This window comes from Stylophora pistillata, chromosome 10 (genome assembly GCF_964205215.1).
Source record: "Stylophora pistillata chromosome 10, jaStyPist1.2, whole genome shotgun sequence".
Taxonomy (NCBI): domain Eukaryota; kingdom Metazoa; phylum Cnidaria; class Anthozoa; order Scleractinia; family Pocilloporidae; genus Stylophora; species Stylophora pistillata.
The window spans coordinates 27,873,627-27,894,713 of record NC_142528.1 but is presented as its reverse complement, the minus strand read 5'-3'; the positions used below and the strand labels follow the sequence as shown (position 1 = coordinate 27,894,713).

At 36.6% G+C, this 21,087-nt stretch overlaps 3 protein-coding genes across 4 annotated transcripts; 1 reads left to right on the top strand and 2 right to left on the bottom strand.

The window, feature by feature from the left end:
* Nucleotides 1-149: 149 nt before the first annotated feature.
* Nucleotides 150-6,095, bottom strand: LOC111343769 (transmembrane protein 220-like). 2 transcript variants are annotated; one of them, XM_022950960.2, is made up of 7 exons: nucleotides 5,143-6,095; nucleotides 4,790-5,026; nucleotides 3,865-3,894; nucleotides 3,041-3,101; nucleotides 2,423-2,552; nucleotides 1,932-1,997; nucleotides 150-1,805 (listed from the first exon to the last, which is right to left on the bottom strand). In XM_022950960.2, the coding sequence occupies exons 2-7, from the start codon at nucleotides 4,922-4,924 to the stop codon at nucleotides 1,649-1,651; spliced, it is 579 nt and encodes a 192-aa protein (XP_022806695.2). In that variant the 5' UTR covers nucleotides 4,925-5,026; nucleotides 5,143-6,095; the 3' UTR covers nucleotides 150-1,648. The 2 variants fall into 2 exon arrangements, with proteins under 2 accessions (XP_022806695.2, XP_022806693.2); XM_022950958.2 differs by having other exon boundaries at nucleotides 4,790-4,984; nucleotides 5,143-5,832.
* A 272-nt stretch (nucleotides 6,096-6,367) lies between these two features.
* LOC148722504 (uncharacterized) lies at nucleotides 6,368-7,707 on the top strand. Its single transcript, XM_088735316.1, has one exon. The coding sequence runs from the start codon at nucleotides 6,498-6,500 to the stop codon at nucleotides 7,182-7,184; it is 687 nt and encodes a 228-aa protein (XP_088591442.1). The 5' UTR covers nucleotides 6,368-6,497; the 3' UTR covers nucleotides 7,185-7,707.
* Nucleotides 7,708-8,051: 344 nt separating this feature from the next.
* LOC111343768 (eukaryotic translation initiation factor 3 subunit L) lies at nucleotides 8,052-20,761 on the bottom strand. Its single transcript, XM_022950957.2, has 22 exons — nucleotides 20,612-20,761; nucleotides 20,382-20,451; nucleotides 19,527-19,609; nucleotides 18,813-18,847; nucleotides 18,613-18,692; nucleotides 18,090-18,151; nucleotides 17,633-17,696; nucleotides 17,439-17,512; nucleotides 16,934-17,014; nucleotides 16,713-16,781; nucleotides 15,740-15,916; nucleotides 15,021-15,104; nucleotides 14,452-14,538; nucleotides 14,014-14,076; nucleotides 13,566-13,636; nucleotides 13,199-13,298; nucleotides 12,703-12,776; nucleotides 12,182-12,239; nucleotides 11,943-11,981; nucleotides 11,523-11,615; nucleotides 11,035-11,115; nucleotides 8,052-8,558 (listed from the first exon to the last, which is right to left on the bottom strand). The coding sequence occupies exons 1-22, from the start codon at nucleotides 20,642-20,644 to the stop codon at nucleotides 8,529-8,531; spliced, it is 1,608 nt and encodes a 535-aa protein (XP_022806692.1). The 5' UTR covers nucleotides 20,645-20,761; the 3' UTR covers nucleotides 8,052-8,528.
* Nucleotides 20,762-21,087: the final 326 nt, after the last annotated feature.

Here is a 21,087-nt window from a genome sequence, read left to right as displayed (position 1 = left end):
TGGTGACTCAACTTTCCCGCGAGATTTGTGACGTCATGTGCAAACGCTCTATTACAAAATATTTCATAACATATTCTGACGATCTCGACGTAGCAAGTAGGTGTTTTTCTGGTGGAAGATTTGGAAGCAAACAAACAACATGAAAAAACTCTGGAATATAGAGTGGTTTATTTCATTCTACAACTCTATGAAAACTGACAAATAATTAAAAATAGTCCTTAACATTCAAGGGCACAAGGTTTGCAATCTCCATGCCATTAATTTTGGTGATTCTTTTTTTTTTTCATTACCTGGTATAAAAATTACTTGGCCCCTCTAGGCTATAACAAGGCCAAAGGTCAATAAAGAATGTCCACATAATATTTGTGAATTGCCTAGTATTTACTTATTCTTTATCAGCTTGAACAATGATCAAGACATATATCTTATTAACCAAGCGCGAGGGCCATACTGGGAGAACATTGGCCCGAGGTCTTGACAGTACAGACCTCGCTGCGCTCGGTCCGTACAAAAAAGACCGAGAGCCAATATTCTTCCAGTAAGGTCCCGAGCAGGCTTGGTTAATAAGAGATTCATTATACGACTTAAGTTCAAAGGGACACAAGTGCAGTATCATTTGGGACAGTGCCCAGTCCAATACTGAGAGAATATTGACTGGCAATAGAGCATTTTGATTGGTTGATTTTAGTTATTGACCCTCTGACTGCCCAAGTCATGTAATAAATATGCATTATTAACCAAGCATGGGGTCAAGATGGCTGAATATTAGCTGAGTTCTTTTTTGGCATTTTTATGGATTGAGACAAAGTTAAGGTCCACAAAAATGCCAAAAGAAAAAACATAGCTGATATCCAGCCTTCTTGACCAAACTGAACAAGCTTGGTTAATAGAAAATTTATTATATTACAAAAAGATTACGCTCTTTTAATAATTAAGAATGACTGCTTTACTTCGAGAGTCAGGAAAGAAAGCCAAACATGTTTCTAGCACAACAGACTCACGCGAGTCATTTCTGTTTTCTTTGTCGTCGTGACTATCTTCTGCCACTTTTTGTGTTTCCATCACTGACATTGTCCCAGAATTACGAACATAGCACTAATTTAATTTTATACGTAGGATCAATGCAGGCAATCCTGGGCAGACAAAATGGGCCCATCTTGCCTGCTTGGGTAGCCACTCAGAACACAGAATTTGCGTCATCTTATCCACTGGCACTGTGAGTAATATAATAACAGATATTAATTCTTGCTGTGGTGCTCACAAATCTGGCCACATTTCAAACAAAACTAGGGTGGTTTAATCCTTCCTTTACCAAGAATTTTTCTCATTCTGTTTCCAGGTGAATTGGTTTAACCACAGAATTTTCATTTTAGCTTTATGCAAATTAATTTAATTTGCATAATTTGTTGTTTGTGAAAAAAGGAATTGGAATTGCCTAATCTCAGTTTATATCTCTACCTGATGTGCTGTAGTCTCCTTCATGGCTGTTGTTTTAGTCTTGTCATGCAATATACTACTTTTCCGCATATTGCACATTGCATGTGCCTTAAATGACGAGACCAAACATTGCCTGCAAAGGAGGCTAAATGTGCCGCTCATGTATTAACATATTGGATTAGATTGAAATATATATATCATATTATTATATTTAAATTTCTTTGTACAGATGCCTTGAGATTATGTCTTTACAGTGGCCTTGTATTGCAGACACATCCCATGTGTTTACATAGTAACCCAAGAGAACAAATGGAGTCAGAGAGACAGCTACTGTGGCCGACCAAAAAAAGACATTTGCTTCACTAAAACTGCAAAGTATAAACAAAACATTCACAATTTTAGTAAGGTCTTGTGACCCAAAGAAATCAGAACAGCCACTCAGAACAAAGGAAAACATTAAAAGGAATCAAAGAGGATTTTCCTATAATTATTACCTTCCGAGTCTTCTTAGCCAGCAGAGCCCTAACCAGGCTGTGATAATCAAAAGGCCTCCAATTTCCCTGCATAAAAGAATCAGGCAAGGTTTAAGAAAGTAAATCTGGCTTGAGCTTTGAGCTAGGAATTTCTCTCATGTAATCACCATACAAAACTTTGAAGGCTTGTAATAAGAATTTAGAGCTCTATCCCAAACTGCTGCTAATCATCATAGTCATATACAGATTTCCTAATTCTCATGTCCAAGTTGTAAATAACATTATAAAATGTGAGGAGAATTTACATCTTGAACACTCCTGGAAGTGAGAGGGCTTAAAATCATATTTATATACTTGGAAGGTTAAACAATGTATAACTGCTTGGACAAATTAAATTTTCTAAGTCAGTTACGATGATCACTTGCTCCTTTTTTTATTTGAATCATTTGTCAGATTAATAAATAAACTTCATCTTCACTTTATTTTCCAATTGCAAACAAAATATATCTCACCTTCCTTCTTCATATTCCAACGGATTTTTAGAGCTGATCTCAGTTGTAAATAGGATACTTAGTGAGTAAAAAATACCCAGAATGCTGACACCGACATGAATGACCGCCGTGTACCTCCATACATAATGATCTTCAAAATAAAGAGATAAAAATATTGTTGCAATTTGTAAGTATAGTAAAACTAAAACAGAATAAATATGACAATATGATTATATCTACAGTCATGGTAGATTTTTAGTCATTATTTATTTATGATTAACTCTAATTTACACCCTCACATCAGTATGCATATTCTCCATACTGTTTTCTATACATTTTGTAAGGTGCTGACAAGGAGAATTTGTTTAACAATCAAGAGCTTCTTTGGTTGGTGATCATTTCCTTTATTCTTGTAACCTGATTGTGTGATTTGGGAGTGATATTGTTAGGAGAAATAAGATGTTAGTTACTCTTGGAGGTCAAGGGGTGAAACTGCTATCAAATAATAATAGTACATCTGAAACTTTAAAATAGGTTCCTTTTCTTAAAGTGGTTTCTTTGTTGCTTTTAATTAAGACCTGGGTCTACTGCAATGAACATTAAATAAAAACAGCATCTTCATCATCAGATAATTTTTACCTTGTAATGATGAATCAATCACTAAAGCAATACACAGGAAACATGGAATGGCATAGATGAACTGAAAAAAAAAGTGTGAGAAGAATTGTTTGTTCGTATAAAAACAGGTTGTTATTATTGTTAACTCTGAAATTTTCACTTCACTCAAGTTTTGAACTCAGTCTCTTCCTTGGTTGACTTCACACAGTCCTCAAGCTTCAATCATATTTCTTTGAAATGCATATTTCACAGCTTTGAGACTATTTCATCACTTATTCATTTATATACCCATTTGTGTATTGGTGAACCCTAATTTACATCCTAACAACAGGAAGCATTTTCTCCATGCTGTTCTCTTTACATCTCCTAACGTCCTGGCTGCAGTTCTTCAAAGAGCGGATAACACTATTCATCGGATAAATCGCTATCCAGCGGATAAGTGTTACCAAAACGGACTGCGCTATCCAACGGACAGAGATTTATCCAGTGTATAGTGTTATCCATCCTTCGAACAACCGGGGCCTGGTGAGGTAAATTTGTATGCAAATGAGCTCCTTTAGTTGGTGATTTCCTTTATTCTCATGACCTTAGTGTGCGATTACAGGGAGATATTGTAGGGAGATATTAGATGCTAGTCTCCGGCTCTTAAGCATCAAAGGGTTATTAAACATGTACAACCTTAGTTATCCAGTGAACAAAACATAAGTCATCCTGGCCATTGCAGAAGACTTTTCTTTCCTCCCGAGGGCCATGATCTTTTCTTTTGTCTCATGTAATTACCTACTGCATGTAATTACCATCTCATAACCAAAAATCTGAAATCACTGAAAAGAAGCCTGACCTACCATCCATATTACAGGATCAGGGTCATTGAGCTGTTGTGGACAAAGAAAGATAAAAGAAATTCAAAGATCAATAATCAATCTCATGCATTCACCAAACATACTTTTGCAATAAATTCTCGTCAACTTTTAGCACTAGACTGTGATTAATTCACTCCTGGCCTATTACTTTTTTCATAGGTTGTTGAGTGCATGCTGCTAAATTAATTTTCTTTTAGGGAATCAATTGCTAAAAATGTTCTTATTCCCATGAAATCCTCTGAGTCTTGAGAAATACTGCGAAAAAAAAAAAATTCCTACAAGACCGAGCCAATTCTTATGATATGAATAAAACATACTGCAAAAAAAAAAAATCCCAAAAGACGGAGCCAATTCTTAGGAGGTGAATAAAACAATTCTATCTGCAGGATGGGGATTCCCTTGTGTCTTACACTTTCATGATTCTGTTCCCAGCCCTGAACCTCTTAATCTAGCCGAGTTTTGATATCGGAAATATAATTTGAAGACACTAACGATAGAGCTAACTTTACATAAACAAACTGTATTTTCTATTCAAGGTACTATTTTACTTTTGAAATGAATTGGTTCTTAACCGTAATATATTCTAATGATCGACATCACCGAGCCGCCTGAAAGGCTCAAAACCATCAGAGAACATTACATAGCTCTTAATTATATCAAATATGGCAATTTTTTTAACAGTCACGTATTTTTTACTTACCTCTATGTACGTGTCAAGTGAATGAAATCAACACGTAGTCACGGTTCGTATTTGTTGCTTAGTAATCCAGCTTATATTAAAAAAATCCTCTTTATCAGCGGGACCATTTTTCGTATAATAAAGATAAATAAATGATGATATCGCTACAGATTTACCTTGCCTGGTTCTGAGAATATCAAAAATAAACTCAAAATGTGGTACACTGACCTGAACATATGTGGCGAAGGCAAAGAACAAGGCCATGAAACCATTAGCAAGTCGCCACGTCCACGGATTGCAAACCTTGCCGATTAATGTTTCTTGTTTATCTTCAATAGTTACACTAGAACTCTGCTCATTCATTTTTTTCTCGAGATCACTGGCTTCAATAGAGAATTGAAACTCTTGGTGTAGGGTGTTACGCTAAAAAGATCACCAAAGCGAATAAATGAGGAAGGATGTGATCTATGTAGAAGGAAGTTCGAATCAAAAAATTACTTAATTGAGATGATTATTCCACAATCAAAGAAAAAATTACCAAACTTATTTAAAACAAAAAAGTGAATTGAAGTGAATCTTACCCTTTATGTTTTCAAACAAAAGTAATTTAGTGTAATCCTTTGAAAAGAATCTTCCTCATTCCGTTTCCAGGCGATGGTTTAAGCGATCTGCCCCCGCAGGATTTTTATCTTAACTTTATGCAAGTTTGAATAATTTATATGAGAATTGGAGGCAGAAGAGCAAGGGCTATGAAGACCTCAGAATGACAAGGATGAATGAGGGGTTCAGGGCAACAGGAACTTCGATTTCATCCTGCAGTCGGCCAGAACATCGATTTACGTTTCAACATAGATGAGATAGTAGGCATCGTCTGATTGGTCAATTCAGCTACCAAGCGGATGCTTTATCAGCCCGCATTTGGTCGATGACAACAAGTGATGTCCTAAAATCAATTTGACACATTTTTCCTGTCTCTCTCGCAGCCGTTTTTTTGGATGTCACGCAACGCTCCCCTATAACGTGATAAAGCAATCTGGGATGTTGGGAGAACGCGAGGAAAGCTTCTAAATCACGAACCGAAGACTTATGGAATTCGGAAAAATGTGTTCTGTTACTTTATTAAGTCCCGATCAAAAAGTCAAGTCGGCCATTTCTATTTTACTACCACGATCTAACGATTTATTCTCCTATCTAACTGTTTGACCCCAAAAAGGGTCACAAGGAGTTGGAAGAATTTGATGTTACATCAATATTTCACCTCTGAGCTCCTTTATTTGCCTGCCTTTGTTATTGTTGCAAGACGTAAACAGATCCGGGTAATGCGTATTTCAGAGGTGACGGAAAATGTTTTCGTCATAGTAACTTCACGAGCAACAGTTGTTACCATTCGTAGAGAATAGCTTCAACAATGAGGAATAATATTGTACCTCAACATAGTTAGTAGACAGCTGACGCTAAAATTGAGAGAAAAGTAAAGAGTTTGTTTTTTACCCTCGCTATTAAGACCACCGGTACATCTAAATTTGGCAAGGTTTCAACATAATCAATCATGATTTTTGATCTGTCAACAACCAGCACCAAAAACGTGCAGTTTGACAGCTGCTTCATTAGAGGAAACATAAAACCAAAGTAGTATATTTCTTTGCCGAAATACATCGCATGGTGAAAAGTGTAATGTAGACACAGACACCCACAACACCAAGTTTTATAATAAGCATTTGAAATTGATATTTTTCCCTTTGCACTGAGAGCCTTTCAATGATGACTGCTGCGTTGTAATTGAACACCAAAAGTGTTTTTTCCGGCGTACCGAAAATCTGGGAAGGTGTCAAAACGGATGACTGATAACTCATTTACATGCACCTTTTTCCGCATTGCAAGCGAGTTGTAAAGATTGTCCACTTCGCCCAAACCCGGCCAAGAAAACTTAACCAAAATGGCAAATTCAGATTTTAATCGATTGTCCAGCGCGGTAAGCAAACTGTTCGGTAATTATAAAGAATTAAGACAATCTCTAGATGTACTTTGGGAGATGGTTGTGAACAAACGAAAAGTAGACATAGCTATAGATCAGGCGTCAAAGATAAACGTGCTAAGGACCACGACAGGTGACAACCTGCAGAGCTATTTGGAATTTTTGGAGAAAATGACCACCAAGGAGTCGAGGACGAATTTTGAGGAGTTAGAATTTCAAGCCAATTTGGCGAAAGATACAATGGAGGGGCTAGCAAAGGAACTGAATGTGGACAAGTTGCCGAAAGATCCCGAAGGCGAGGCAGATGACCTTCGAAATGACGATGAGAATCAACACTTCGCTAGAACGGTCAAAAATGGCCAGCAACGAATGGAAGGAGCAGACGATTTGGTAAAAGTCATCGCAGAGAAGTTACTCGGACGTATTAAGAAGGAACTTAAAGAAGCTTTTAAAGATGAGGACCTCTTTACTGACGATAAGACTTTAGCTGGTAAGATAGAGGAAGTCAGAGCGAAAATAGAAGCGTTTTTTTTAACCCGTGAGAAAAATATTGCAATTCTCGAGGGAATTATCAGTAAAAAGAGTCTGCCCACCGAAGAAGACGCCGAAACTCTCGAGGAGACGTGTAAAAGGAACAAAGAAGAGTAAAGGAAGTGAACTTTGATTGACTGTCACTCCTGCGTGAGACAAATTGTAACTGGCAGTTAACTGAATCGAAGAGTTCTCAGTTACTGCAACTCAAGACTCTCAAACTGCTGAGGCCGTAAGGAAAAGATGTGACAATTAATTAGCGGAAAGTTCCACAGTTATGCTCGAAATACATTTGTCAGTAAAAACAAAATAGGTATGCAAGGATAATTAAGTTTTAAAGTATACTTAAAAACTTCACCTTTAACACAAATCCATAATTATATTATAGCAATAGAGAGTGTTGATACAACGCAGGGCTACGTAGTTGGCGAGTGTGTAGAGTTCATTGTAAATACAGAACTCGAGTTAAGTGTTCTTTGCGTGTTGTTTGCAAATTACTTATTAATCTACTCATGTGTGGCATTCATCGATATCAGTTTGCGTTACGTAACTTAACCGTTTATGGATATATATTCACTAGATCAGTTAATTAGTTATACGTTTGTTCAACGATTAAAGGTTTGTTCGCGTCTTTTTAAAACGTCATTCTTCTTAAGGAACGATTATTGCAGTGGGGGGGGGGGGGGTGGGGAAATGATTGAAAGAATTTGGTCGTCATAAAATTTACCTGATCCCCCCAAGGCTCTGTAATAGGCTTATGATCCGGCTTCCCGCTCCCTCCTCTGTCTTCAATCCAAGATAGCGCCTAAACATTTTAAATTGACGGTTTGAAATAATCCGTTATGAAGACTGACGATTTAATTTTGGGCCATTTGATGGTTGGCAGTTTATTTTTAAGGAAACGTGAAGTCAGTTTTTCGAGAAAAATAACTCTGAAACGTTTTAACTACAAGTTTTCTTGAGAGGATGATACAATTACGCGAATGAGACAGCGGAACAGTTTAATAATCCATTTACCACAAAGTTCAAACATGTCTTAAGTTCTTTTGTTTGAAACACGATTTAAATTTGTTGTATTCATAGAAGCTTCTTAAACCGATGTTTTGCCGACTTCAAATTTAGCACAATGAAATAATAGTTAGTGACTATTTGAATCCTAGGGAAAATTCTATTCTCTGTTTCTGTTTTACATTAAGTTAAACACCGTTTCAAAAACATGTTTGGTGATGTGAACGGGGTATAAGTTCGTAGATCTCTTCATAGGTAAAATAGTTCCAATTCACGCCAAATACTTAAATAGTTCACACGATAAGAGAAGGAGAAAAAACTTCCTATGATATCACAGATTGCAAAAAGGAATATACAGGGATGGATGGATGCTAGGTATCAGTGTACTTTTTGGATTTTCTTTTCTTTTCTTTTCCCCTAAACGGTATCTTTTCTCAGCTGATCGTCTTGGTGTTACTGAACTGCTTGAATGTTCCTCGTAACCTAAAAGGTGAACGGTGAAAAGCTCGTCACAATATGAGTTGCAGCAGCAGCTTAAACGGGAAACAACGGATCGTGACCGTTAGGTAATGAAACGCTACGATACGAGCGGTGAAGCCTCAGTGATCTAATTGAGAGGGTAACGTGAACCCGCGAGGACACGCGCGAGAGGTCCTTAAAGGTTTTAACCTGAGACCAGGGGCCCGTTTCTCGAAAGTCCCGGTAACTTAACGGTCCCGTAAAGCTGTTCTGTTTTCATTCAAGATGTGGATTTAAAACGTTTTGAAAATGATACAACAAAACTATTAGCTAAAGAAACAAAAAGGACTGGTTTGGGTTCCCGAACTTGCTTTCTTATCCTTCAAAATTTTGATTTTAAAATATGGCTTCGGGTCCGTTATTTTACCGGGACTTTCGAGAAACGGGCCCCAGGCCCCTCGCGGACCTTTTGCACGCTCGCTAGCCCGAAATTCGAAGGCTTAACCGCGCGTGCCGCAGCGCTTCCTCGCAGCCTTGCCTTTTGGGTGAATACCATTTTTCTCTTTGCAGGGGTCTAAGACATCGTCACTTTAACAGTTCGATCTCGCCTCTACATGATCAACTTGATCAAGATTTTCCATTTATCACGGTATTTTACAAGACTATTAAAGAACGTAGTTGTTGCCTTCTTTTCTTAGTTCTGATTGTTCTGTGACGAATGTCACTTTGGACATAGAACATGCAGTGTTCGGAAGCGAAACGGGAAATCCAAACAAACACTTTAATTCCAACACGGTAAACTGTAGACTCCCGGTAAACGACAACGACCATTAAACAAAACTGCTACTCGATAAACTAAAAACTTTTCAACTCCCTCTAAAAAATCGCACAAGTCAAAATTTAAAGGTCCGCGCGATTTGCTTACGATATTATTAAGGTGGCTCGTACCGGTTTTCATCTTTTTGATGGTTTGTAACTTTGAAAGAATACAACAGAAAGACTGACCAAGGCCAGTTGAACACTTTTACGGGGTTGAATTATATAATCATTAGTTATCCAAAAATTGGCGTCATTTCGTCACTAGCAGTTTCCATGGCAACGCTTTCATAGGCTATTTCAGATGCATTTTTTTGCTTGTGGCTTAAATAATTCAAAAACTAACCCGGTGACCCCGTGATTTTTTTCAGTAATTGCTTTTGGCACTTGAAAAGGAAACTGCACAAAGATTTTTAAAAATTCTACGGAGCGGAGTTTCACATAATCTAGAAAAAAGGCAATTTTCAGACATCGCAAATTTCCTTCCGTAGAATTTTCTAGTTTTTTTCTGATGATTCCTTTCGACATTATTATCATATTGGAACAATAAAAAAGAAGGGGTCACCGGACTTGTTTTCATGCAATAGCTTTCGTGAGTTTAGCAACTTCCACGCGCGTTCTCGCGCATATAAAGTTCTGGATTCTATAAGATCGACATTTGCTCATGATCTGTCATAGCTACCGCTGACAATTGCATGTGCTCGTGCACGCGCCTACGATCTGATGTTTACAGAAGTTTACTGCTGAGAAAATCATTAAACAGCTGTCAAAGACAGCCTCCCGGGCTCATCTTAAAAATCCTACACACGACTTCTATCTATATCATATTATTTGCCTTTAAGTTTCAGTCTTCTTCCACTTCAGGTAGATTACCCTTCACTTAAGTTCTTCTTTTTTCACCGTCGCAAGATTTCATATCGGTTGAATATTTCTTTTAAATGTGAAGTGAAGCAACCTTTACTTCTCCGAAAATTGTCTTCTCTATCTTAGTTTCTATCTCCTGCATTTAAAGTGGCCACTCAACACATCAAATACAAGCTCTTAGGTAAACTTCTCACGTAAGTAGAAAAAATTCCTCGTGCCGCCATCTTTGTTTTAAATTTTCGTCTTTTAATCTCGCGCTTCTTTCGCAGGTTTCTCCCGCGCGTGACGTAAGAGTTATCTGTTCCCCGCGCGGGGAAACTAGTACGAGCCACCTTAACCTACGTAATGCCAAAGCACGCGCACAAGAGTCGCGTGCGCACAAGTTTGTTGTAAATGGATTATTAAACTGAAATTCCGCTCCGTGGAATTTTTTAAAAATCTTTGTGCAATTTCCTTTTCAAGTGCCGAAAGCAATCATTAAGAAAAATCACGGAGTCACCGGATTAGTTTTCAAATTATTTGAAAGCTAAAAAATGCGTCTGAATAATCCTTTGAAAGCGTTGCCATGGAAACTGCTAGTGACGAAATGACACCTATTTTTGGATAGCCAATGATTATATTATTTAACCCTGTAAGAGTGTTCAACTGGCCTTGGTCAGTCTTTTTGTTGTATTCTTTCAAAGTTACAAACCATCAAAAAGATGAAAACTGGTACCAGCCACCTTGACATGCAGATTGGCTTAACCACGAAGGTGGATGGGTGGGGTGGGGTGGGGGGGGGGGGTAGCGAGCTTACAGCAAGAGTTTATTGATAATATACCTCTTCAAACTTGTGAATCTGTCGAATGAAGAAATCTCCATACCGCCGTTCAACTTTCGTATCGGCGATGTGAATCATATCCTTAATGAAGGAAAAAAGTAATTATTAGAGAACTGTCATTATTTTTGAGAGGAGGAAACCGGTTTGTTAGAGAGAAAAATTGGAGATGATCTTAAAACTTTTCTTTTCAACAAGTATGCGCAGTTTTTATTAAATCATGCAAATTCCCAGTCCCAGATTACTTTAATAATTGGTCTAAAAAAAACTTGTGCAACCGTCTCAACTAATTCGATTCAAAAGCAAACCCAATTACGACTTAGTTCCCCCGCGTTTTCCCGCGCGTAAAAGAGATTGGCCTGTTTTTAATTTGAGCTCTCATTGGCTGCGTGAGATATTCCTCACTGGTTACTATGGATATTTTCAACGACACAGAATCAATTCAATGTTTGGGGGTTGGTTGCTCTCCCGACAGGGATGGTTTATTTCACCTGGTCAATGTAAAAGTCCACTTCAGAGGAAGACTGGAGCTCTCCCTCAAGAGCATCTGTTCCTTTCGTCCACACAAGATTCCTCTGTTTGTGCTGCGAAAGGAGGCGACCAGAGTTAAAATGACGAGTCAGGATAGTTTTTCATAAAATTTGCGATCTCTACTATATCATGCAAACCAAAGGGGGCAATTTTCTAGAGAAACTCTGGTGTTTCGTGGGTGGGAGTAACTCGGTAATTTTGGTTTTATCAACTGAGCTGATAATGTAAATTGGTTAATGTTTGAAAGCTGATTCACAGCGAATGGCGAAGGGCTAACAATCGAAACGTCAGCTTTGAAAATCTCTACGGTGGCCAATTTATACCATCAACTCAGTTGATATACCATGCTACCACTGTGCAAATTTTGGTTAAAAGCTCACCTTGAAGCAGAGCAGTTGAGTCCTAAACTGACTCTTATCCTACCGAGAGAACAAACAATAACCTAAGTGTCAAGATGAAAACTCATTCTGCGGTTTTCTATTCTCTTTAATAAAAAAAAGAAAAAAAACTCAGAAAAATAATAATAATAAAACAATTCTAACTACCATGAATGATTTACGAGTGAAATGTGAAGGTAAGTCTGAGACTTAATAAATCAAAATAATTTCTTTTTACTGACCATGTCCAAAAATGCTGCCAGCTTTGCAATGGGCATTGTGGTGTACAACTTCAAATAGCTGAAAAACAAAAGGCAAGCAAGTTTCCAATATAGAAATGGGATCCTAGAGTTGTACTTAAGCTACAAAACTTTCCAAAGAATATCGAAAGTGAATTGAATCTGCGCTCGTTTTGCTTTCATTTGCACTGCGATTGGTCTCAAAATCTCACGCCATTCTCCCAGCCAATCAGATACAAATCTAAAACAGTCGCAATTCTGTTAGGCACGTTTTCCCGCCATTGACACTGGTTACGGTGGTGCCTAGTTTTTATTGGCTCTTAGTTTCCGTTGGTGATATATACCTTGTCTTGATTGGCCATGATTCTTTTGAGTTTCGTTTTACGACGCTAAATCCAAAAGCGGTCTAAAGTATATCATATTGTTAATTAGGTGATGTACGTTCGATTGTTGAAGGCAAGTCAAGTGATTTACATGCCAGTTCTCAATCAAAACTGACAAAATTTTTATGTTTAAACCTTTACCTTCTAATAACTGGTATTAAGGATTGTTGCGACACTTCATTCATGAAAACTTTCAGCTGAAGATTAAACGGTTCCTGAAAAGGAAAAAAACAAAGGTACAATTGAAACAAAGGTAAAATCGGAAAGAAATGGCTAGAATTTATACACTTGTTACAAAGAATTCAAGAGCTAACATTTCGAAGTTCCAGGCGACCCAGTTTCTCCAAACTAGTTCAAAATTAAAAATTAATGGAAGTACATCAAACGTGTCTCTGTAAAATGATTGAAAGTGTTTAGAAATCACAACAACTGATTAGAGTAAAGAAACTGTCAAAAGTATGCAATCAAGACTCTCAAATCAAGCAAACTGCTCCTTGCGCAGGAACTCTTGAGAGACCAAGACGCGATTAGTTTTATTTTGGAACCTCATTAGTTGAAAAAAATGGCACAAATTATCTGGACCAATCACACAGCGAGGTATAGCAAAACCAATTGAAGATTGCCCAAAAATCCTCACCCTGTTAAAATTGGCTGGAGGAGCGTCAAAGTTTGGAGGGACTGGGGAGATAAATTTGGGACATGCATATGAAAACGACTCCTCAAATGTCTGCAAATCTCTGTGGGAAGAAAACAGACGAAATCAATTTCATTGAAGAAATTAATAGGTCATTGTCGATATATCAAAATTCAAACTTGGCTCCGAGGCTTGGGGTAATAAAACAAAACAAATCACAGAGAAGTTCAGGATGAGTTGAGGCTCGCAAAAGCTCAAACTCTTGGAAAGGTAAAAGACAACTTGAAGCTTATTCCAATTTGTGAAAGTAGAATTTGTTTAAAGTGGCACAAACTCGAAAAATAAACAAACAAAAACACATTCAACATACCCACGCTGAAGTCGTTGCAACCTGTCTGCATTTTTCTCCCTCAGTTGTGAGTGAACATTTTCATCAATTCGCTGCAACAAAACAAATTTCATTAAATCTCATAACGTTTTTTTTTTTTTTTTTTTTAAGTTTGACAGGAGAAAGTAAAAAAAAAACAACAACAACCACCACAAAAGAAGGTTGACAAGGGATTGATCATAATTTATCATGGGGAAGGGGGGGAAGAGAGGTTGGAGGACACCAGTTGGGTCATGATACAATTCACCTGCTCCCTCCCCATAAGGCTCAGTATGATATTTGTTTGTATGATCCCCTTTCATTAGCATTAGTTGGATCCCTATGAAAACCATGCGATCACCCCAAAATCTTATCTCCTGACTCCCCAACCCCCCCCCCCAGCAACAAATAATGACTGATCCCTAAAAAGGAGAACAACATAAGTACACACCTGAGGACATAATGTCAGACAGATGGCCAGCAGTACATACATCTGATCATTCTTTTTCATTATCTATGGGTTAGAAAACGTTGGTAATACTCATCAATATTAATATCACAAACTCTGCCATCTATGTATTGTGGAGTAGATTGCTACTAAAAGTGAGCAACCTTACAACCAAAACAAATACAAAAACCTGAGCCTGTCTTATTGTGAAGTTTTGAATGACTGGTAGACTTATTCTAAAACAATACCATTATTTTCTCTTGACTTCTGTGCGATACTTGTTGAGAGCAAAACATCTTGAGCTCAATCTCATGTTTGATTAGTAAACAACAATGCATTCTATTATCTGATGTGTGACAGAAAGAGACCAGTGTCTGTTGTAACCTTCTTTAAAAAGAATAGACTCCATCTAAGCAGATGATACCTTGAAGAACTTCTTACCTGTTCATACTGATAGGATTTAGTTTGGAACATATTTTTGGTCCTCTGAATGTACAGCAGAATATTAGAGAAACTACGAATAGCATCCTAGAATAGAACCAGAACATTATCTTAAATTCTGCTTAAATAGAGATATCCTAACCCCACCCCACCTCTACAGAAGGCAGGATTCCTCCAGATTGTTCTTAATTTTTTTCAAGCCAAATTCATAACTTGAAAACTTTAAATGAGGATAAACTATGCAATCTAATAATCCAAAACAAGGAGGAAAAGAGACTCTCTCAGCTACACAAAAGGAAAGATAACAACTACAAAGTAAATTAGAATTGCTGGTACACTGTAACCAGACAATGTTGATTTCTAAGCCCCAATTTAAATGATCATGTCCAAGTGATCAATTAGCAATGAAACTCGTGCAGTCATCGAACTAATTTTGGTTGGGCTGGATGCAAAAACATCTGCCTCTCAGTGTCCCTTGACCTCAAGCCCAATATTTTCCTGTCCAGCTATTCCATGCAGTAAATTAATCATATATTCACTCCTGCCTCACCCTGCCAGACATTCCTCACCTGGTATCTCTTCATCATGAGGTATGCAAACCCAACATAGTAGTAAGTGGTGATCTGGCAAGCTGGAACTCTTGAGTACAAACTCTGTAGGAAGAAAACATGCATGTCACTGATGTATAGTGTATTGGTAAAGTATGAGTCTCAGAGGTCTCAAGAAAAACTTGTACTCCACACAGTGAGCACTTTCAAAGAATGAGGTTTAAATGTAAATTCTCGTTATAATGTAAAGACATCATCCAACAAACTGGTGACAAGAATTGGCAAATATATCAGCTAGTGAATGTTACCTATTCCCTGTACAACAAGTAGGTTATATGGAAATACAGTGCAGAAATTCTTGAGCAAGGAAAGACAAAAACAGAAAAATATAAAAAAAACAAAAAGACTTTCTGCAATTGAACAAATTGAAATTTTCACTTCAGAGTTGTTTAATGAAAGATTGGTTTGGTTGGGCTTCACTACGCCCTGTGATTGATGTACAAAACTAGCAACAACCTCTAAAACATAACAATGCAAAACTGAAAACAACTGTAACTAAATCATTTTTATTTTCCTCCACCTAACATCAGTTACAGAATTTACTTTGAGTTCCTGATATCTCCTTATGATGTCAAATCTTTGTTACAATTGGCCATTGCGATTATTTTCACAGCATTTCGTTTCACAACACCCAATCAAAGTGCTAGATTAGATACCAATATTTTTATTCTTTAGTTTACCTTCTTGTTTAGCTCGACATTCTCCAGAACTTTGATGGCCTGGAAATAATCACCAAGCAGCGAGTGCAGTCGTAACAAACCAATCAAACTGAAGTAACCCAGCATCTTGTACAGGGGATGAATTCCAAACTCACCAGCCACTGAGTCTGGGTCACCGCCTTGATTGTACTTTTCAAGCTGTGGGGAAAAAAAAAATTCAGATCAACATAAGATAAATCTTCCTGCCTAATTTCTCCATACAGTCATTTGTTAATAGAGTGGGCAGCAATACTCCTTGTGGCTTCATGCTGAGGAAACTGGGATAACCTTTGGCTAGATGGGCCATTTAACTTGAGTAGAGACTTGATATAAACAACAAAAGCTAACAAGTAAATACATGTCAGTCATTTTGTAGGAAACATAAGAGAAAAAAAAAGAGAACTTACAAGCAAGGAATGTAACTCCAGACCTGCAGATTTTGCACTTAAGTAGAAACATCTTGCTTTGTTGTGATCTCTTCAAAATTTATGGGAATCAATTTTCAAATTTTTGGGATAAAATCATAATGCAGAAAAAATTAAAGTGGAAATGCCCCTGTGCTTAATCTGAGCATTTTTGAGTTGGTAGTTTTCCCAGATTTAATGGAAATCCAGATTTAAGCAACTTTGTCGTGATGTTAAAACCTGACCTAATTGAGCTACTTAATGGAAAGGCTGTCTCATGTCTAATAAAACAAGGATCTCAAGGATTTTGTCAAAGTGAATGAAAACAGGCAGCTTACTATTTTGATGTGTCTTATGTGTACCAAGAAGGAGCCAAAATGTTTTGCCATATCCCAAAATAAGCAACCAAAGAGCAAGATTTTCAGTCAAAAAAAACATTCTTATCTTTTTAACATTATTAAAAAGAACTCCAGCATAACTTCAAAATGTTTTTGTGAAGATCATCAATTGATCAGAAATTTATTTATTTATAAACATTAAATGATACAGACCTGGTGATTAATCTTGGATTTCTCCACCAAAGAATAGAGCACATTGAGTACACTGTGAACATTCCAAATCTGAAAGACAAAATACTCTTGGAAGATCAGGATAAATTCTGACCATGTAGATAAATGGTAGCACTGCATAATCACAGCATTTGTCATCATCATTGTACTACATTCTCCATAGCAGAAAAAATCAGTGGTGGCTGTAACCTGTAACCAACTACCTTTGTATTTGCTCTTAGAGTGCCAACTTCGTCTTCTCCCTTTTTCAACAACTTTGATCGGTACTGGCTAAATGCTTGGAACTGAAAATTTTGAATAATAAATTTTGAATAATTAATTAAATATCTTATGACTTTGTGTGCACAAATTAACCATTGATTAATTATACATTCAACAAGTACAATCAAACCTATTAATTCAGCAGGCCATATTTCTCTGTACAGCCAATCAAATTCAAAAGTTTGCCTGAATTGAAATCTTCCCCCTATATTTCAACCTTGAGATATAGTAAATATCTTAGTAGCTTCCTTTTCGTGATCCATACTGTAAGTTACAGAACCTTGTTTTTTTTTGTTTTTGTTTTTATTATTTCAGATCAGATTTATGACCTGTGCTTTGTACTTGGGCCATAAATCCAAGGGGGAAAAAACTTTGTATGCAACTCACAGCATGGACCTCAAACTGAGTTAGTATGAGGTATTTCCTGTCCTTGTGAAAGCTTTTTACCTGATAGATAAACTCATCAATGATATCCCACAACCACTGATTTGGCAAGGTGAGAGGAACTGGTTCATCTGTGTCTGAAAGATATTACACACTTGAGAAGTGTTTCTATTTTCATGTTAAAAAATAGTTGTACTATTTTTTTTTACTAAAAAATTGAAATTTAGACAGCACCAAAAATGAAATGCTAAACTTACTCAAAATGTAGTTGAAAAGATCACAGTAGTTGAAATAAGATTCAAAGCGATGCTCCAGTGTTGGCTAAATATAAACAAAGACCAAAGATACTGTTTAGAAAAATATTTCAGAATAATGCTGTGAACTCTTAACATTTCTATATAGTAACTAAGGTTTGAATATTAACAGTGGTAATCTAAGCAAGAGGAGTCTTAAAATGGAGTTTTGTGGGAGAAAAAATTCGTTTTCATGGTTAGGTACTTTCAATCCAATGATAACAGTTCACAATCAACTGTTATTCTTATGATCCAGGTTCAAATTATTAATTAAATATTCCCTTACATCTTTTGACATTGAATCAAATCAGTTTCACGGTCAAATAATTTTTAAAGGAATCTTCAAATCACTCATTAACAAATCACTAATTTATCTGCTTAATCAAAAGTATTTCAACTGTTTTAATAGCATCACATGTACCTTGAGCTTGTTGTAGATGTGTCTGTAGTACAGCTCTTTGTAAAGGATCAAAAATACCTGGTCTGTAAAAAAGTAAAACATCATTATTTAATTTCTAAACCACTTCAAACAGGTTGTAGATACTTAACAAAGAGGAGGTGTTGGCAATGGCTAACACCTTCATATTGTGAGCAAATTCACTGACTCACTTAAGGAGACAACTAAGGCAACACTGCCAAAGGTCAATACTGTGCTTCAAAAAAGGTAAATGTGCCTAATGGTAAAAGTAGAAGAACCAAGGATTGACTCACTTTGTCCTTCATACATAGACAATTAGTATGAGTGCAGACCAGTACATCAGCTAGTAGCCTGGCACATGTGACTGACACAATCCATGGTTCAGTCAGTTTGTAAGACATTTGGGTCAGTCATCTGGTTAGTGGGTCATTCAAGCAACCAGTCAGTCACTTAAATGTCAGAATAGGCAGAAAGACATGCAATACGTCAGTCAATCAAAATGCTTTTCTTAATCTTTAAAACACACCTCCATCCACAAGGCTTGCAACATACTCGGGTTCTGGCCAAGCAGATTTTTCAAAATATCTCTCTGTTAATTTGTTGAAACTGATCCAAAAAGACAAAAGATATGTTTAGAAAACTCAAAGACTTCTTGTCATAAAAAGTAAAGTCTCAGGTACAAGACTGACTCTTATGGATGTATATACTACACAATAATGTACTTACTTTGTTTCATAGATAAACTGTATGTCATAGAGATTCTGGAAAATATGATAATATGATAATTTAAACACTTTTGTTTCCAAAGGTATCCAAAAAAGAAACTTCTCAGGATATCAATACTATAGTGATTTTAAATAACAATGTGATAAGATAATCAAAGAAGGATGTTGACAAGAGACTGTTTCTGGTTTTCACTATAACATCATCATAAAAACCCTTCAACAAATTAAGTCAAGATTCAAAGAGATAAAAGAAGATGAATATTCAAACAGCCTTGCAAAGACTTAGGTCTGTGTGATGTGTCATGCAGGAGATATATGAAGAAGTGTTTAAATCAAATTTATCTCGCTTTTTACAGAGAAGCCACGTTTGTGTCTCTCTGAGGGTCTGGGTTTAACCCTTTCTCTCCTAAGATCTCATTAGAAATTCTCCTTGCTGTTGGTCTTACAATTCTTATGATGTTACATATGAGAATTTGGTATTGAATCACCTAATAATCCCCTAATTGATATTTTTCTTTTTTCCCATCACTTGTCTCCTTGATATTTTACATATATTAATCTTGTAAACATAAATTATTGGTCACTAACAGGAGTTAAACAAGTGAGTGATTCCAGTGAAGTGGATCTATCTGTACATTGCATGGTTCTTTAACTAAACATGCAATCAATCACACCAGGATATACTGGTAATAATATCTAGTCAACACATGCTAACCTGCTCAGTAACATGCTGGTGGAAGAAGTGAATAAATCTTCGTATTTCCTCTGGCACAGGAGAATATGACTGGGGATCTACACCTGACTCATGAAAAATAGAAATATACAAAATTTGATACAATTTCAATGTCTGGGTTTACTTATTATTTTTCTCTTGTTTCTAGTAAACACAAGATATGGTGATAAATATATAAGTCTGAATCAAGATGGAACAAAATAGCTATCGACATTCAACTTGTGTTTATGGAACAATGGCTATTTTTAATAACATGTAAAGTATATCAATGAGATGTTAAGCAGTTTGGTTGCTCATCAGTCTGCTTGATCCAAAAAAAAAAATCAAAATAACTAGCAAGCCACCAAGCAACCTTATCAAATACAACTTGAAAATTGGACCTGTGTTATCTAGTTAACACATGCCTTTAAATGCTACTTACACCAAAAAAATGAAACCTTAGCGAAGCACATTTTTCACCCTCGATAAATAATAGTCTCTCAGGGAAGATTTTCTCACGGCCCCATACCACAATATACAATCAATTACAAAGCTGTCATTCCAGAGGTAATCTATTGTTCTTATCATTGTTTTTTCTATCCAAGATCTTGGATAGAAAAAAAAAATTAAAAAAAAAAAAACAATAATTTGCCTTAGGGACAACAGCTTTGTTTTAACAATAGTATGAGGCTGTGCGGAATTCTTACCCTTTCACAAGCGAGTTAAAACATATTTAGAAACAAGATCAATGAAGCAAAAAATTTTCTTCTAGGCAATTTTAAAATCACTTTTGACTACACGCACAGCGTGAAAAAGTGTTCCAAATCTATGCTATGCAAAGCTCTGTAGGTCTCTCACCTCCTTTATCATGTATAGGAGGCTCATACCCTCCTCCTCCTCCATGATATGCTCCATCTGGTGCGCCACCCTAGAATAACCAGATGAACAACAAATCAAAATTTTGGGAAAATCAACAAAGCGATAACGTGATCTGCCGCTTCTTCGTACTGCTTGTTAGATTTATAAAACAAAACGAATCCGAAGTTATACAGCTGAATAACTTGTTAAAGGAAACAATTACTTCTTACCTCTCCTTCATATAATCCTTCAGATTCATACATCGTTGATTCAGTCTTCAAAATTTACCAATGAGGAGGAAATAATCCCTAAAATTTTCCACCTCGTGTCCTTTTTATCTGATTTAGTAACCTGGCCAAAAAGACTATCTTTTGGTTTGTGTAAGTCACACGAAGCGTAATATTGTTTTTTCAAAGATTTTTGAAGCGCATGCCAAACAGAATTAAAAACTTTTTTTTCGTTGATAATCAGGAGGTCATCTTTTTATTACCACTATTTCTATTGCTCTCAAAATATGACTGGTAGAAGGACCGACCCTAGCGAGAGAAATTAGCGCTAAGGACCCCTAGTAAATCTTAGCAAGACTTCAGCTTAAAATCCCAAGATCTCATGAGTAATTCTCCATACGTGCGCCATACAGTTCTTATAAGGTTAGTGCAGAGAATTTGTTATTGGATCTACTAAAAGTGCCCTTGCTGATATTTTT